The following is a 19115-nucleotide window of genomic DNA, read 5'->3' as shown; positions in this document are numbered from 1 at the left end:
GCATGTGCGGCCCTCACTGAAGTAGGAAGGGCCCTGGTTCATCAGAAGCCAGCAGTGTATCCTTGAGGAAGCCGTAAGAATTTCTGCACCTCCTTGTTTCTTTAATTCTAAGGGAATGGATTAGGACTCACAAATTCTGAAACTTTGTCAGGGTCAAGGCTCTTCTGAGATCTAAGGAAAATGAGTCTTTCCCCAGAAAAAGGCCTGTGTGCACAAACACGCAAAAATTTTATGGAATTTTAATGAGTTCACAGATCTCTAAAGCCCATCATTAGCCTCTGGGTAAGAACTTCTCAGCCAGATGATCTCGAAGGGCCATTCCAGGTTTAACACTCAATCTAACATTATGAGGATAACTTTTATAAAAACCATCAATACAGTTAAATCACCTGAGGACACAGAACTTTTATTTCAATCACTTTTCATTTGGCTATAGATTCCTTATTGGGAGACAATTTCATGGAGAGCGTTATCTTTTTCCTTTTTTTAATAACGTTTCCCTAGAAATCAAGAGAATGAAGAAGTCATTCTTATTCATCAGAACCTGAAGGATGGGCACAGCCCACAGAATGACTGACATGTGCTTTCTGTCATTTTAGTCTTTGAAGTATTTTAAGCTGACATTATTTAAAAATACATGATAATGGATTTGCTTGAAATTACAGAAATCAGTTCCCTGTATTAACTTATAAAGAAAGATTAGTTCTCCCAAAAAGGATCTTCAATCAACAGAAAGTCTTTCTTTCCAGTTCAATTCAGTAAATATGTATTGAGCACCTCCAAGTGCAAGGTTTATAATAGCTATGGAAAAGAAAAAAGATGGAGACACTCTTTTTGCCCCCAGGGGCTTCCCAGAGATATGCCATTCTGATTCGAATTACTGGCATTTTGTCCACTATACTTTGATCCATGCTGTATTAAAAAACACAATAATAAGGAAACAAAGTATGTGGCCAAAGTATAATACAGTTTCCCAGGCATTTCAACTGCATGGGACTCATGGGTATTGAGGCTAAGCACTCAAGGAGGATGGGTCATGAAGACTATGCAGTGTAACTATCTTTCTAAAGTATGAATTCAAACTAGTGAGTTGTTTTCAAACCTCCAGCGAGGGAAGAATCATTACCTGTTAAGAAAAGAACTATCTTCAGAGTATGCTGATTATTAGAAAATAACCTATCCCTCTGATCTACCCCAGAAAAGAACAAAATACATTTAATGGCAAAGTTCCCACATCTTCTCTTCACCAAACTAAGTCTTATTTTCTTTACCCTTTACTCACATGAAACAGCTGTGAGTCCCTTCATCACTTCCTCCAAACTTACTCCAAATAGAGCCAGGTTCTCTTTCCAAGTAAGTATGGTTCTTGTGAACACCACAAAAAGGTAGGTATGATCACCGTCCATTCTGTATCCCTGACAAATGAGTCTTGAGGTTCTCTATAAGACCCTAGCTCAGTTTGTTAAATGATCAGTCTTTGCAATGTTGAGACCACACACAATCACTAAGCATCTCCCTTCATTCTATTCATTTCTAGAAACTGCTTTCACTTTATTTACTTGTTTTATTTATTTTTACTTGGCTGTGCTGGGTCTCAGTTGTGGCACGTGAGATCTTTGATCTTCAATGTGGCATGCGGGATCTTTTTTTTTCAGTTGCAGCAGGTAGGATCTAGTTCTCTGACCAGGGATCAAGCCCAGGGCTCCCTGCTGATCCTGCATCCACACACTGTGAAGTTTCTCCATCTCCTCCATCACTTGTCCAGGCTCATTCAATATCACTATTGATAGCATTGGCGGCAACAGAACATCATCACATGTTCCATCATCTTGTCCTTGTTCTTTAGAATCGTGCTGCTGGCTGAACAATTCATGTTGTAAGAATGAGTGACGTCTACCACCTTTTCGCCTCGCCCCACTCTCTCAGCTATTTTCATGTTTGTTTCCATCATTATTGCATGGCGCTCCTCAGCAGTACCAGCTACATCGCTGCTACTTTTATGTTGCTCCCAGACATCCTGGGCTTGAAATAAAGATGCTATACTACTGTACTCTACACAGCACTATATAGTAAAGTACACAAAAACACAAATACCCACAGAAGATGCATACATGTGACAGTGTACCTCAGACACATGAACTAACTTACCTGGCTGAACATTCAAACACATGTTTGCATCTTTCAAAGTTCGCAACTTGAAGGTTCGTATGTAGTGGACTCACTGTAGCCCAAACACAACTCTCTGTCTACTCAGCACTCACCACCACTCTGCTGTTCTTCTCAATTTTCTTCAGGCACCCTGCCTTCTAGTTTTCTCCAGCTTCACGTGGGCCTCATGCTGGTTATATGTTATACTGACATAGTTTCTTTGCTCCTTTTTGGACGTCTCTATGTGTCACATTTCTTCATCCTCCACTCTCAGGATTCAGTTTATTGATTTCCATGGACCTCCTGCTTGGTACAGCACAGGGCAGAGGTACATACGCTTCCAAGTCACCAGGTCAACTTTGGCGTGCAAAACCCCATTCTTAAAGTACAGACACCATAGCGACACGATGCTTTTCCTCTTCTGAGTCATAATGCTGAATTTCTCAGCCTCAGTTTCAGGTTTTGATTCCTGTTTTTTCTTCTGTATTACCCGGAATTCATTCTAACAAGCGGTTACACTGAGAAAATCTTTCAACAGTTTCTCTCTAAACATGGGTCCAGTCTGCATTTAGTTCACATGTAATTCCAAGTTACAGGACCATCTCTGCGTTTTCATTCCTCCTAACACTTGTTGGGACATATCAGGTAGAATTTTCTAATCTCGTAACAACCCTTGGTAACTGCTCTGGTTGGGAAATTACGCTCCCAGAATGAGAAGCTGGGAATCAGGTTGCTCTGCCTTAGACTGAACACAATAGTTTTATTGCCAGTGGCAGCCAGACAGCATCACAAGGCTTTTGCCAGCAACCCACCAGCAATTATTATTATCCCACCCGGCCCCCACCCCAGGATTTCAGAGATGCACTCAGCCATTTTCTCTTAAAACTAAGTATGAGTTCATTTTTCCACAGGCTTCAGGGTCACTCAGAGTACTCCATGTATAAATTTCATTTAACTGTTATTTCTCAGTCAGGTTCTTATTCTTCATTACCAACAATACTAACCACATTTACTTCATATTACATATCACCTGAGCAAACTCGGGGAGATGGTGAAGGACAGGAAAGCATGGCGTGCTGTAGCCCACGGGGTCACAGAAAGAGTTGGACACAAGTGAGCAACTGAACAACAACACACGTCTCCTGCCATCTTATTTGACGAACACACATGAAAACGAACACATTTATTCGGAGATAGGAAACTATAGTTAAGAGGCAATATAACCTGTAAAAAAAAATAGGACTGGAGGATGGAAGCCTGGCTTCCACCAGTTGGCTGTCTTTGGAACAGCAGGAGTCCTCCATGCGGAGGAACCATCATTACACAAGAAGTATTCACTTTTGCCGAAGTTCTACTCAGGAACCTTGTCTCCAACCAGTTAAACACAGGAACTGATTGTTTTTGGCTATGTGCATGCTCAGTCACTCAGTCATGTCCAATTCTTTGAGACCCCATGGACTGCAGCCCGCCAGGCTCCTCTGTCCATGGGATTTTCCTATCAACCTCAAAACAGAGTGTAAAATGTAATATATGCAGAGAGCAAGAGAAGAAAACCTAGTCGTCCAGCTGCTTCCAATCCAGCTGGGAAGCCAGAGTTAGATTCTTGTGACATTTGTGAAGGACATAAAACTACATGGTTCATTCAGGACCCCTATTTGTTTTACCAAAAGAAAGGGTAAAAAGAGCTCAATGTTTTTTTAAAAAATTGTGTTCAGTGGATCTAAACTGATCTAGGAACTGCTCCATGATAATGGGACACTCCCTTCACACCCACTAGTCACCAATCAATCAGTTGTTGTTGTTTTTTTTTTAATCTTTTTACAAATTAGGGTATCACACGGTTTTGTTAAAAAAAAAAAAAAATTCACAGTTAAATCAAAAACATAAGTTTAAAAACCACTGAACTAGAAGAACTCTAAGATCCTTTCCAGTTCTCAAAGTTCCATAATTTCAGGATCTCTTAAACAATCAACTTTGACATCACTGAGATCAGCAGATGGCTGGACATTCCACTCACTGTTACTACAATGTCTTAAGCAGCTATGTTGGGGTTATGGTGCTGTGTTGGTTTTGGAGAAACACTAGCAAGCCGAAAAACTGGGTGATATTACAGCTCCAAGTGGCCCTAAGAAACAATCAATGGAAGTAAGATATCTACTTCTGAAAGCATTTACAGTTAAAAAAAAAGTGGTCAATGGGTAATATAACTGAGGACTTTTTAGACAGACTAGCATCCACTACAGATGATTATTTTCAAACTACTTAGCAATATTGCATCAATAGCAGTCCATCTCAACAAAAAAATTTAGCTTCACATGGTAAATGAATTACATAGCAATTCCTTTAATGATAGGATTAAATTCCACTGTTCAATACAATAATTAAATGCCAGCATTGATTTAAAAAAAAAAAAAAAAAAAACCTCATTACAATGAAATGAATACCTAAGAGAGTCTGGACTCATTACAATACATGCTACCATCACAAGAGATAAGTGGAAGTGCAGCCTGGAAGTATTCTTCCAAAAGGCTAAACAGAGCAAATTGCACTGACCCCAGTCTGTGTAATCATTTCCTTTACTGTAATTCCCATGGAGTGCAACCAATATCAATCATAACAAAAGAATCGAGTGAAGAGTCAAAGAATATGCTGGATTTGAGGGATGTCTAATTTGGTAAAAATTCACATTTAAGGAAAAAAATACCTCTTAGTGAGTCACTTATATACTGCTGAAATGTTCCTCTGTTAAGTCTACCCCCATCCCCGAAAAAATGGGCTGGGCTTCCTTGGTGGCTCAGTTGGTAAAGAATCTGCTTGCAGTGCAGGAGACCCAGGTTCGATCCCTGGGTCGGGAAGATCCCCTGGAGAAGGGAATGGCAACTCACTCCAGCATTCTTGCCTGGAGAATTCCATGGATAGAGGAATCACTGAGATAAAGCAAAGACTGTAGACTGGCGGGCTACAGTCCATGAGATCACAGAGTCAGACACAACTGAGCGACTAACATGTCACAAAGAAAAAATACTATCCTTTGGCTCAAATACGTATACTGTTTCTGCTCATTTAATACTTTCAGCTCTCTGCAGTATAAGTCTGGGTTCTCAGTCGGGAATGTTTGTACACACCACCTTCGGGAATCTGCCTGTAGAGCTGCCGGAGTATCTCTTTTGACAGGCACTTACCCACATGCTCAAACAGGCAGATACATTTAAAGAACAGACCTGCCTTCCCTCAACGTGCAGAGACAGAATTGAGCATTACTAAGTCAGCGCCTCCCACACCCCCACCATGCACATGCGTGTGCACCACACACAACTAAACAAGACAACGTGAAAACTGACACCAAAACAGAACCCAAATGACAGAAAACAATGTACTGTTGATGTTCCATTTAGCTACAAGGTAATACATTCTGCAGAAACTTCTCAGAATTAGGAAGACTTCAGTGCCAGATGCCTTTTAAAGGAAGAGATGTTTGGGTATAATTGTGTTCTCAGAAGCGTCATCACCTGACAGACATCAGAACGGATGCCAGTTTTCCAGAAGCCTTGGCTACTCAGCTCCACTGTTACTTCTCGCCTCATGGTATTCTTCTGTCGTATTTTTTGGAGTGCTTCCTAGAAAAGAACTCATTATGATGAGCGACCTGACAGTTCTAAAGCAATATTAAGCCAAACATCAAGCACTAGTAAATTAGCTGGATTCATTCACCCTCACATTCAGGTAGTCAAAATTCTTCATGCCAAATTAGATTTAAAAAAAAATAAAGAAAGGCCTTGGGAATAAGCCAGCTTTTCCTGGTAAATGGATAAGGAAAAAACTAAACTAAAGAAGCTATGCTGGCAAGTTCAAATGAAAAATGTCCTTTTGGGGACTTTTTGGTGGTCCAGTAGCATCCCAATGTGGGGGGTTCAGGTTCAATCCCTGGTTGGGGAGCTAGGATTCCACATGCCTCACAGCCAAAAAACCAAAACATAAAACAGAAGAAAAATTTTAACAAATTCAATAAAGACTTTAAAAATGATCCTTGTCAAAAAAAAGAAAAATTGTGAAAAAAAATGCCCTTTAACTGAAAAAGAAACAAAATGTGGTGTTTGGAATCTGAAATCTGCATGTAAAGATTATATTTAAATCAAGCCTTATGTTAAGCATTTACATATAAGAAAGACAATCAATAAATTAACCAGAAACCCATGTAATTCTCAAAGACGGCTTCTAATTTGCAAACCCTGCAGCAAGGGTATATTTTATTAAAACAAGACAATGATCCAAAACTGCTGCAAGATGTAAACAGGAATTGACTCTTCCCTTTTACCGCCACCCTTCAAATAATTAATGATAAAAAATAATTTTATACTTGTATGTTTATTCAATAAAAAAAATAATCTCATAGGAATTCATAATAACAACAGGAACCACCACCACCTCCATCACTGATTAAGTTCCTAATACAGGCCAGGTAGCTCAGACAATAAACAATCTGCCTGCAATGCAGAAGACCAGGGTCCTATCCCTGGGTCGGGAAGATCCCTGAAGAAGAAAATGACAACCCACTCCAGTATTCTTGCCTGGAGAATTCCATGAACAAAGGAGCCTGGTGGGTTATAGTCCATGGGGTTGCAAAGAGTCTGACATGACTGAATGACTAGCACTTTCACAGGCCAAACACCACTGGAGGAAAGTTAAATGGAGTGTCTCCAAGTCCACACCATCACCCTTTTCCCTGGGTGCACTAACAGAAGGACATTTCAGTCAGCCTCTTTCGGCCTTGGTTCCATCTTTCATAATGAAGCTGACTGGCTCAAGTCAGAAAAAGCAACAACGTCAGAATTCAAACACTTTTCTCAGCTTCAAAACCTTGCTTTTACACTATGGCAGCAGAATAAACCCTCAATGAGACAAAATCTATGTTGATACTAAATCCATTGATTTTTTCTTCTTAGATATAACACACAAGTGATCCTGGAATATAGATACTACTACCCATTAGTAAAAAAATATGGAATTTGGGATATAAAGTCTCACAAAATCAGTTCACCATACTAAACTAACAGATATATAGAAGATAATCTTTTACAACTTAAGACCAAGAAACTTGAATATGTGGTCCTATGAACAGTCTAATTAATGACAAAAGGCTAATCTGGGAAGTTTTAAAATTAACTTCTTTAGAGAAGCTATATTCATTCCCAACATCTATTAAAAAACTGGCCTTTTTAAGGAAAACATATGGTCCCTTAGCTACTAAAAGATGAAAAAAATCAATCAGCATGCTAACGTGAGTAGGGGAGTGAAGTGTGATTTTTTTTTTAAAGTATCTTTCCATCTTATTCTAAAAGTGTGGTGTAACAACAATCTCAGATAAACTGGAAGTACATTGTCATTAGTCATAGGTGAAGAGGGTCCAATACCAACCTCCCTCTGTGCCAGCTTCTGCTTGTCAGTCTGTTTGACTTTTGGACTATTTGCTAGTAGGTGACGAAGCTTAACATAACTCTTCCACAGCTTCTGGTACCTGAGGAAAAGGACAGACAGACATCTCAGACGAAAAGAAGGCAAATCTAAAGTGCCATAAAGTCAGGTGTTCTCATAGGCCTGCTCGATCATAAATGCATTCCTGTGAACATCCTTAATGGCTGCAGACCTTCATTCTAAGGAAGGACATGGTCTGGAGGGATGGAGGAGCTAGATGACCAAGAGTCATCTGGAATCTATAAATAAGATGATCATTGCCTACGTGGGTTAAAAATGAGGTTTCACTATATGGATGAATCTCTCTGGAGGCAATTCCAAGAGAGACGCACAAAAACCAATAGAAACGTGTACGGTTTCTCATTGTTACCTCTTTGAAAGTAACAAATTTAAATACATGCTTTCTGATGTTTGTTGAAAGAAAGACCCCTTACTCAGCAGACATTGTCAGTGTCTGACACGCTTTCACTGAAAGTAAAAGTTGGAGAATATGAGAAAAGAGAACCCTCCTCATGATAATATCCAAGGTACATAGCTACTCACATCCATTTTTCCACTGGGAAGGGAAAGACAAATGGTGTATAGCAATTTGTATATATCATGACAAAAATAACCATCTTTGAGGCCAAATATGTTATAACTTGGATCAGGCTAATGAATAAGTTAAAGCACCCTGAGAAGGAAGAGAATATACAATTCTTTTATCAATTCACACTCCAGCCAGCTGAGAGTCCACATGAGCCTAATCACATTCTACTAACACTTTTCGGCAAGAAGGGACTTTACAAAAATTTTGTTATATTGAAACTGCTCCTTTCTTGGCCTTTGCTGGGTCTCTCCTTTGTGATAACATTTTTTATAGACAATGGAGGAAAGAAAGAAGTACTTACACAGTGCCTGGTTCATTGCTTCATACTTTTATCCAAAGGTAGGGAAAAAAAGAACAAAACCCTTTAGCCTCTTCTAATATATCAGCCAGAATTGGATTTATGAATTGAAAATGTCCCATGCCCTTTTCTCCCATTATGAATCCTTTAAAAAAATTAAATCAGGAAATGGTTTGTTTGACAAAGTAGGGAATCTAAACACTCCTGAAGACTCTAATGGTGCTATTTCCCTTCCCACACATCCTCATTTTCTCCCAGCAAAACACTAATGGGCCAATTGGAAAGTAACATCAATTCTAAGAGCCAGAAGTCATGGCTTCTCCTTCCAATACAATCCTTGACTTTACATGGGATGTTGAGCTCTTACTAAGATGCCTCCCCCAAATCAGAACTCTACATCAGTGCAGCAGTGCTGGGAACCAGCATGGTGCTACTTTCCTCGAGAGGGCACTGAAAAAAATAAATAAAAATGTTAAGTTCTATAATGATGGATAAAGGAAAATTCCTTAAAGGTTAAAAACATACAGGACTCATATTGACCAAGACTGCCAAGGATAATCTATCAAATAATATGTAGAGAAAATAACTCTTCAGGAGATACCGTAATTCGTTTCATTTGGTAACCTAAATTTGGAAACGTGGCTCCTTTCAGAACTTAATCCACTAAAGGGGATTCCCTGCTAATTTCAGCTGTTAGTAGAAGGTGAAATTGGCTAAGACAAACACCGAGAAATATCTTACTGTGGGTCTCCAGCATAACTCAACTGTGCAGGGCGTATCCCAAAGTGAACGATAATCGGAAAAGTAATCACATCAGGGTTGAACTGTTCACGATCCAGTTGATCGATGCGGACAGAGCTTGGTTTCTAGAGAGAGAGAAATCAAAGCCATTTATTCCCTTAAGAAGTCTCTAAGTATTGACTTTAATCTAAGTAGGGAAGAAATTAATCAGATTTTTCCCTAGGAAAGCCTCATCCCCAAAGGGAAAAAAGTGTCATTAAAAACCTTTAATCATAGCAACTACACTATATAAAAACTATAATGTCATCCCTGTAAATGAGTCTGTGCCATTCGGCATAATGAACAATGATTCTGTCCTTTTCTGCCATCCGCATAGAAACCTTTAAAAATTAAACTTTTGAAAGGACACCTAGTCAGATATAACTTTTCCTTAACCTCTCCAGAGGCACAGAGGGAATATTCCACATGACCAAAAGAGACACGCTGGCTTATTCTGCTTTAACTGCACATTTCAAATGGAAAGCTTATTTCTATTCAGCAGGCACAGACAGATGCCTCTATATAATTTTTTTTCCCCATTAGTTCTCTGTGTACCCTGTGTATCCCTTTAATTCTGTACCTTTAAATGAAAAGGTACGGTGGTACAAAGACCAAATAGTTAAGCTTCTCTTATTATGTCCATGGAGGCCATTCTTAAATTTTAATAGAGAAGACTCAATTTTCATAAGTTTCTTTTCCAAGTCTAATTAAAAAAAAAAAAAAAGAAGTGAACAGCTTGGTTCCTTCTTAAGTTACTAAAGTATGAGGATCCATTTGTAAAACAGCTTTCATCCTGAATGCTTAAGTTTGTGAAAAGATGGTAAAATCGTGGAGCGTATGTTTTAGCAACTCCTTGCTTATACTGAACACTCAGGGCAGTCCCTAATTAGAAGCTAAATTCTGACTAGAAGATTGTGGGGGTGTTTGGCCCAGTTGCTTCAGAGCTAGAGGCTATAGAATTGATCCCCATGGAGGCTAATAAGCTTCACTTGTATTGCCCAGTAATGCCCAACAACTATGACTGGCCTGGTTTGTCCAAGACACAGGGGTTTCAATGCTAAAACTGGGAAAGCCCTCAGCAACTGGGACAAGCTGGTCACTCTACCCATAACTGTAGTCCAAGTAGGTGACAAACTATTCAATAAAAAGATTTGTGCAAATTCATCCATATTAGTGAAAAAAAAAAAAACACCAAAAAACCTTAGACTTCAAGGAATATTTCAATGTCATTTAACAATCAAAATTTTACTAGTATCTTGAAAAGTTGACCTTTGCTCTCAAAATTAATAACTAGGTCAAAAAGGCCAGGTTCTCTCCTCTGAGTCAATACCCTTTGATGTTCTTTCATGCTCCTCTGCCTACCAGGACCACAATTAAAGTCCCTTCCTGCCTCTGCAGTCACCACAGACCAGATTATGCTGGGCTTCTCTTTGGCTCCATGCTATAGTATCAGGGTTTCCCCGGTGGCACTAGTGGTAAAGAACCCACCTGTTAATGCAGGAGATGCAAGAGATGCAGGTTTGATCCCTGTGTCGGGAAAATCCCCTAAAGGAAGGCACAGCAATCCACACCAGTACTCTTGCCTGCAGAATCTCATGGACAGAGGAGCCTGGTGGGCTGCAGTTCAGAGGGTCACAAAGAGTCGGACACAACTGAAGTGACTTAGCACACATAGTATCAACAGAGGAAACAGTGATTTAAAATATTTGTATGTGTGTGTGTGCATGCGTGCGCTCACTCAGTCATGTCCAATTCTTTCCAACCCCATGGGCTGTAACCTGCCAGGCTCCTCTGTCCGTGGAATTCTCCAGGAAAGAATACTGGAGTGGGTAGCCATTCTCTTCTCCAGGGGATCCTCCTGACCCCTGGATATGCATTGCAGGAAGATTCTTAACCATCTGAGTCACCAGGGAAGCCCTTTAAAATATCTGTACTATCTCTTATTTATAGGGGGATAGGGGATGAAATAAGTTCTAGACTTGGCCACACCCTACAGTATCCATCATACCATTTTTATATTAGAATAAAATACATTCTCACCAATGACCAAAGTGTTCCCTAGCAGAGAGGTAAAGTACCTGGCAAGGGAGATTAATTTTAAATTCTGCAGCAATAACGTACTTAATGGGACCATAATGATTTGAAATGTTTAATAAATTCCCCAATATCCTTATCACTGGGCAATCTTTCAAAGCAAGCACTTCCTAGGACAAAATATAGTACCATGTCTATTTTGTCCTATTCTCAACAAGATACAATGAAAGAATGTTTCATGATACTGACTTTTCAGGACATTTTTCTCCTCTGCAATAAGACTAAATAGCAATTACTAAAACAAACAAACAAACAAAAACTACCTTAAACATGTCCCAAAGCTTGACACCCAAACCTACCTTTCTTATTTCCAATTACTTTCCAGTGTAAACCTTTCACCCTGACTAACCTGTGGTTTCCTCATTATCTTCAAAACTGGCCATACACCAACTCAAGAATGTTCATTCAAATGTGCCAATGACTTATACAATTCCTTGATTCTTTAAAGACCACAGCAGTGTTTATGAAGCATTCCTGGGAGCCTGGCCCAGTGATCTCACCAAACACTACAAGCTTTCCCGACTGGCTTTTTCAGAGATTGGTCCATTGATTCAATAATTCATCACAGACTCCTTTCATATGGATATGCTGTAAGTCTGCAGCTGGAGAAGCATCATATATAATCTATATATCTCAGTAGCACCGGGCTCACGTAGTGGTTCCTCAACAACTGAGCTGAATGATGATCATGGCAAGGGAGTAAATATTCTCTAGGCCACTGGCTCAAAAACAAGCAATAAGTGAACCAGAAGCAACTGGGGAATTGTTTTAACTATAGGTCATTGAGCCCCGTTATCTGGAGTACATGGAATGGGGTCCATCAGGGCATTCTTGTATTTTCAAAAGCTCTCCAACTGATGCTAGGAGTTCAGGAAATTTTAACCATGCCATAGAAGGGAATCCCAGGTAAAACTGCTTCCACAGTAAATCATGAGATTCTTCAAGCCAACCCACCAAGGTAAAAAGGATGTCTCCCTTGAAACATCCCACCCTCACCTTCTCCCACAGAGTCCAAAATTCTGTTCTGTACATCTGTGTCTCTTTTTCTGTTTTGCATATAGGGTTATCGTTACCATCTTTCTAAATTCCATATATATGTGTTAATATACTGTATTGGTCTTTATCTTTCTGGCTTACTTCACTCTGTATAATGATTTCATGGTGTATATGTACCACAGCTTCCTTATCCATTCGTCTGCTGATGGGCATCTAGGTTGCTTCCATGTCCTGGCTATTATAAATAGTGCTGCGATGAACATTGGGGTGCACGTGTCTCTTTCAGATCTGGTTTCCTCGGTGTGTATGCCCAGAAGTGGGATTGATGTTTCAAGAGAACAGCATCGAAACATGTATATTATCTAGGTGAAACAGATCACCAGCCCAGGCTGGATGCATGAGACAAGTGCTCAGGCCTGGTGCACTGGGAAGACCCAGAGGGAACAGGTGGAGAGGGAGGTGGGAGGGGGGATCGGGATGGGGAATACATGTAAATCCATGGCTGATTCATGTCAATGTATGACAAAAACCACTACAACATTGTAAAGTAATTAGCCTCCAAAGAATAAAAAATAAGTGAAAAAAAAAAAAAGGATGTCTCCCACCACCATCACCCCCACTCATCCTCTGACTCAACTACAAAACTAACAGAGAAACGTAAATTCATGCAACTCTTTAAAAGAAGAAAGATTAAATCCACAGTCACACTCTCATAGTGCTATGATTTTGTGTATTTCTCTTTACTCTAACAATTATCTGCGTGGCTTAGCAACATAACAGTAGAAATTGTATAACTTTTTCAGTGTTAAACAAGTTTCAGGTTTAAAGACATTTTTATTAAACACTTTCACTTTCTAGATTTGTTTAAAATAATCAGCATTAGCTGGGATGTCTGATTTGCAAATAGCAACATTTTGTTTGTGCAGATGTTACTGTCATGCTACGAAAAGTTGATTTAGAGTTTTTATTTTTATGAATCAAGGCTATTAAGCAATTTGGCAGCCTTTCTAAAACAACAGCTTTGTTTAAATAGATTATTCTGTTTCTTTACATAGTAGTATTTTAATTCTCCACTTTTGCAAAACTTTATACGGATAAGATGCCAATATATAACTATTTTATGAAACGATAACATATTTTAGAGGAAAAAAATTTAATAATAAAACAGCGTGCTCTTTATCAGAAGAAAAAACAAGCTATCTATTAATTCTCTGCTTTTGATTTTTATGCTTTAACTTTAAAAATGGACATTAGAAGCAAAATTTAAAGCAATAAATTTAAAAAAACATAAATAAAAATTAGACAAAGGATGTCAATAAACCATTATCAGAAGAAAAATTTTAAAGGTCGATCAACATTTAAAATATCAAGTTTTGCTAGAAACCAAAATAAAAAGAAAACTGAGCTAAAGCTAAAGCTAAAGCTAAAACTGAGCTACTTTTTCCCTACCAAATTGACCAAGTTTTTTGTTAAACTAGTATAAGCAGTATGAAGGAATGGTCAGAGTGTGAATTTTACAACCCTCTGGAAGGTAATTTATGAAGTATCAAAAGCCTAAAAAATATGCATACTTCAAGGAATTAAATGGATACATTCAAACAAATACATACATATGGAAAACATGTTTAGTCACACACATACAAATTCAATACAGCATTATCTGCTATAGCAAAAATCTGGAAGCAACTTAGGTGCCTGATAATAGGGGGTTAATTAAGTAACAGTTTTTAAAATTACATGCCTAAAGAAATATAAAACGAAGGAAAAATAACAACTTTGTGCTTGTTGTTCCTGGAGGAAGATAAGAAGGAAAAAGTCTGAATATTAACATTTAAGAATATGATGCCAATTTTGTTTCAAAACAATATGAAATATGTCTTACTAGAAAAGTGAATAGTATCATCTCTGAAGAATGGAATTATGGGCAATTTTTCTCTTCTTGGGCTGTTTTTCTCTTTTTCTAATTATCTATAGAGATCTATTACTTTTATACTCAGAATAAAATTAGAGCTAAACATAATCTAAAAACTTCAAAATTCTCCATAACAAGAAGAATAAATCTACTAAGCAGATGAATTTACTACTAAACATGCCTTCAGTTCAGTTCAGTTGCTCAGTCATGTCTGATTCTTTGAGACCCAATGGACTGCAGCACGCCAGGCTTCCCTGTCCATCACCAACTCTTCTGGCTACATATATGCCTACAAATATGCCTATATTATGATATTTTTCTTATTTACTAAATATTTAAAGGAAAAAAAATTACTCAAAGGACAAGAAGCAACGAGTACTTAAATCTTTAAAAACATTCTGTTAGCATTTTTATGAAACACTCAAACCTGAAAGGAAGGTGACTCAGTCTCTGACCGTCAACAGCAGCACATACCGCTCCAGGGTTGGTGACGATCATGCCTTTGCATTCTTCTGCGTATTTCTGCCACTCAAGTTCTTCCCACTGAAGCATATTGGCAATCTCCTCTTCGGGAACCAGGGCTTTGCTACAGCGCAGTAAGTAAAGTAGGATCTGGTGCATGGACAGCACTTCTTTTCCTCCGTCTTAGGTGACAGTGGAGAGAGAGGGAAAAACAAGAGTACTCAATTAACAGCCAGTCATCTACCCAATCGGGAAAAACAAGACAATGAGAGAAGAGCATTTGTAAAAAGGTAGCTTAGAATTTACATCGTTAAACCATTGTTTAACCAGGTGCCAAATAGTAGGCAAGCCGTTTGTTTCACTGATGAACAGGGCTCATAAACCATCTCATTTACGAAAATGGCAACAACAACATTATAAATGATAAAAGGCTCCATTTCTGAGGTAGGAATATAAAAAAGGTGCCTACCTAAATAAATTTATAACTACCTAGTATAAAGAACCACAGTTTATAATATACAGAATCACGTTATGTTTTAAATATTTTGTCAGTCTTTACAGGGTAACAGATGAAAGTGACGTTACTGATTTAAGGAAATTCTAAGCTTTTATGAGATACTTATGGATGTTTTCAATAAACTATTGTTGCATTACAGTCTAATTTTTTGGTGCTAATGTGTTGCCCCTGCCATGAGGAACACAGCTAAAGAGCTTATACCAATATCATGAAGATCATTATGGAGTTAGTACATGGAAAAAATACCAAGTATTCTGAGACTTACAGAAGCATATATTACCAAGTACAGAGGCTAAAAACAACAAAGAACATAAATAAAGTACCTTGGAAAAACTCAATTAATCTGGTACTTCGTGAAGCAAAGCCATTCATCTAATATGCACATTAACTTCAGGTTCACAGGCTTCTGCCTTCTCTTTAGGTTTACCTTTTGTTTTTTTGGGCCACGCTGCATAACACACGGGCTCTTAGTTTCCTGACCAGGGACTGAACTCACGCCCTCTTCACTGGAATCACAGAGTTTTAACTACTGGGCTGTCAAGGAAGTCCTGGGTTTATTAGCTTCTTGACTAGTACGTACAACCAACTTTTCTCTGCCTAGCCTCACCCAAAGGAAGGACAAGAGCCCTGATGGTGTAGAGAACAATAACTACTCTCCTCGAGGTCATAAGACATGTTAGAAGCAGAAGTATAGGGCCAAACACTTCATGGAGAAACAAGGGGACCAAGATGCTGGAGACAGACAGGCATCAATGAGAGGGTTCTGTTTGTGCTAGAAGAGTTTATGATACCCAAGGAGTCTAGGATACTAGAAAATGGAAGAAGATAAAAGATTTTAATTTGAGTTGCTATGGGCTAAGATTAGGCCTACACTTCTAAGACAGAAGACAGTAAGGATCAAAATTTCTTTTTGATTTCTATCTCAGATGCTGCTCTGGAATTAAATGGCATTGCCGCTATAGGGCTACTATATTTGTAGGAATGCATTCATCTATGAATCTAAATACACATTCATTCATTCAATAATTACTAGCACCTATTATGTAGCTGGCCCAGGAAACACAGTGCTAAACAGCTGAAACTCTTACATTCCAAAGGAGAGAAAGAGACAACAAAAAACAACTACTTAATAATAGATCAGAGATGAGAGCTCTGAAAACGGATCAAACTGGGCAACTATACACAAAAAGGTGGTGAGGAAAGATGTCTTTGAAAAGCTGCCATCTGACAGACTTGAAAGAAGCAGAGGAGCTCCATGTGGCTACCTGGGAGAGAAGTGTCTCTGGTAGAAAAAATAGCCAAAGCCCAAAGGTGGGACTGATGTGTTCCAGGAACTGCAAAGAGGCCGGCATGGATAGAGCAAATTGAGGAGGAGAATGTAAGAGAGGCAGCAGGGAAATCAGATCTTGCAAAGCTTTACAGAGCACAGTCTCAGATGGGAGCATGTTTTTCACCATTATGCGCCTGGCGCTCTGAGTGGTCCCATGTAACAATTATGGAAAAAAACAAACAAACAAAAACATAAGCTCCAGGCCTTCAAGAAGCAAGTTGGCTAACAATGATTAATCACAACAGTTCCTAGAGGAATCTTTGCAGGTAATATTCTGAAAAGAGTTCTCTTAATTAAAGACACTGAGTCTCTTTTCAAAAAAAAAAGAAGTAACTAAAGTAGAAAATACAATCAACCTACATGAGGACATGTTCTGTCTACTCTTCTTACTATTATTCACAGCAGTAAAAAAAAAAAATGGTATGCCTCATTACAAAACATCTGCCTTAAAACTACAAGTCACCTTTGATTAACAAACTTCCATGGTTAAGGACATATTTCTCAGACTCTGTCTCAACAGACATTTTAATCTGCCTGCATGTGACATGACTTTCTCAATCAATGATGTTTTCCTCTTTGCTAAGGAGCCCAGCAAATCATAATGCCCCTCGGTCAGTCTAAGTCCATGGTAATCTCTGCTTCTGAGGAGGGGTGGAGGCTGAAGTGAGCAGGTAGACAAGAGACCTCTAAAGCCGGAGCAAGCTGACTTATACTTGCATGTGTTAACGTAAGGAGCAGCAGGGATAAAGGAAACCTAGCCCTCAGAAGAACTGCCATACTGAACTGCCTTCTAGGAACGAAGGAAAGGGTAAAACACAGCAAGATTAGTAAAGAGCACTGTGAGCTTATAAGGATACATCAGAGGAGCAGAGTGTTGTTTTGCTATAAGGATTAGAGAAGAACACTCAGATTTTATTTGGGAAGGTTGGAAGGAGAAAAGATATGCAACTCTAGCTGTACACATTGGTGCTGGAAGCCACCCCACGGTTCCAAGTGGCCAACTTCAGGACACTTCAAATAAATGGGAAAAGGACTAAGGGCACCGAATTTAAAGGGAAAAGAATAAAAAAACTCAAAGAGCTACTGAGAGGGAGGACCACTTAAACCTGCAAACCAAGGGCACTGCCCAATTTAGGAGAAGAATACCTTCGAGATAAAGAAGGAAGGCCGGCAAGGGCTCTGAGAACACATCTACCTAGTTGGGGTGCAAAGAAGCTGATGAGGGAGGGGAGTTTTACAGCTGCATGGAACTAGAAAGAATGTTTTAAAAACATACACACATCAGGCACAAGGTAATACTAAAGGAGAAACTATAAACCCATGCTGAAAACTGCTAAATATTTTAAAAAACAGCTAAAATCTAAAAAGATAGATATTTACCGGTGTGTAAAAGTAGAAACTCAGGACAGATAACATGAGGTGAAACCCTTACAGGAATATAAGGAAAGGTAGACAGAACTAGAGAGACCCGCGGAGCCCATGGGGCAAGAGCTCCATCCCTCGCACTCAGCTTGGCAAAAAGGACACTGCAGAAATATTTGTGGGATGACTTTCTGTAGCAGATAAATAATGTGGCCACTTGCTCACAGACTGCCATGAATTTACTAATGTTAATGAATTGGCTCTTTTGGTTTGTCTGCTTTGCTACATGTTTATGTTGAGGATTTATGGAACTATGTCACTGAGGGCTAGGAAGTAATCTTTATCTCGTTGGCTGAGATAAATAGGACCCGATATAAATGAGAAATTAGAGCGGGTAAGCTAAGGTTGGCAGGAATTCTGCCAGCGCTGGGACTGGAACTGTGACAACGGCTCATTATTCGGGAAGAACTGGAGTTTGTGTTTCAGGGAATGAATCTGGACAGTCATTAATGAACTGACAGACTTTATAAACTGTTTCTTAGAGACTTAATTCTCTCAGTTTATATTGCTTGATTATTTATATGGTTATTGGGAGGAGGGGCAATTTGCTAGGGAATTTGTGTTAAGAATATACTAGTTAAATGAGTAGTTCTGAAGAGTATAATACTCAGTTTTAAGAAACATACAATACCATCTTTCCTTACACTGAGAATAACTATATAACTGCATTACCTATATGCAGACATATAATTATGTCTCCCAAATATTCCTAGAAGACACCTTTATATAATCTTAAGTTTTGAAAACTTTTATTAATAGCACAGAATTTTTTTTTTTTTTTCCCAGTGGGTTTTGTCATACATTGATATGAATCAGCCATGGATTTACATGTATTCCCAATCCCGATCCCCCCTCCCACCTCCCTCTCCACCCGATTCCTCTGGGTCTTCCCAGTGCACCAGGCCGGAGCACTTGTCTCGTGCATCCCACCTGGGCTGGTGATCTGTTTCACCATAGATAGCATACATGCTGTTCTTTTGAAATATCCCACCCTCACATTCTCCCACAAAGTTCAAAAGTCTGTTCTGTATTTCTAGCACAGAATTTTTTAAACTCTCCAAAAACAAAGTTAGATTAAGACACTGTATCAATTTA

General features: G+C 38.9%; 1 protein-coding gene across 6 annotated transcripts in view; it reads right to left on the bottom strand.

Annotated features, from left to right (window-relative positions):
- The window catches only part of DROSHA (drosha ribonuclease III), a 122027-nt gene that overhangs the window by 49389 nt on the left and 53523 nt on the right, over nucleotides 1-19115 (bottom strand). For 5 of the 6 annotated variants that reach the window (XM_061129289.1, XM_061129286.1, XM_061129291.1 and 2 more), the window contains 4 exons: nucleotides 14764-14933; nucleotides 9249-9373; nucleotides 7564-7663; nucleotides 5658-5765 (listed from right to left, as the gene is read on the bottom strand). In XM_061129289.1, the coding sequence (XP_060985272.1) occupies nucleotides 5658-5765; nucleotides 7564-7663; nucleotides 9249-9373; nucleotides 14764-14933 (503 nt within the window). The remainder of the gene's footprint in view (nucleotides 1-5657; nucleotides 5766-7563; nucleotides 7664-9248; nucleotides 9374-14763; nucleotides 14934-19115) is intronic. The other variant, XM_061129290.1, reaches the window with a different exon arrangement.

The sequence above is a fragment of the Dama dama genome, chromosome 25 (assembly GCF_033118175.1).
Source record: "Dama dama isolate Ldn47 chromosome 25, ASM3311817v1, whole genome shotgun sequence".
In the NCBI taxonomy this organism is placed as follows: Eukaryota; Metazoa; Chordata; class Mammalia; order Artiodactyla; family Cervidae; genus Dama; species Dama dama.
This window is presented reverse-complemented; position numbering and strand designations above follow the sequence as displayed.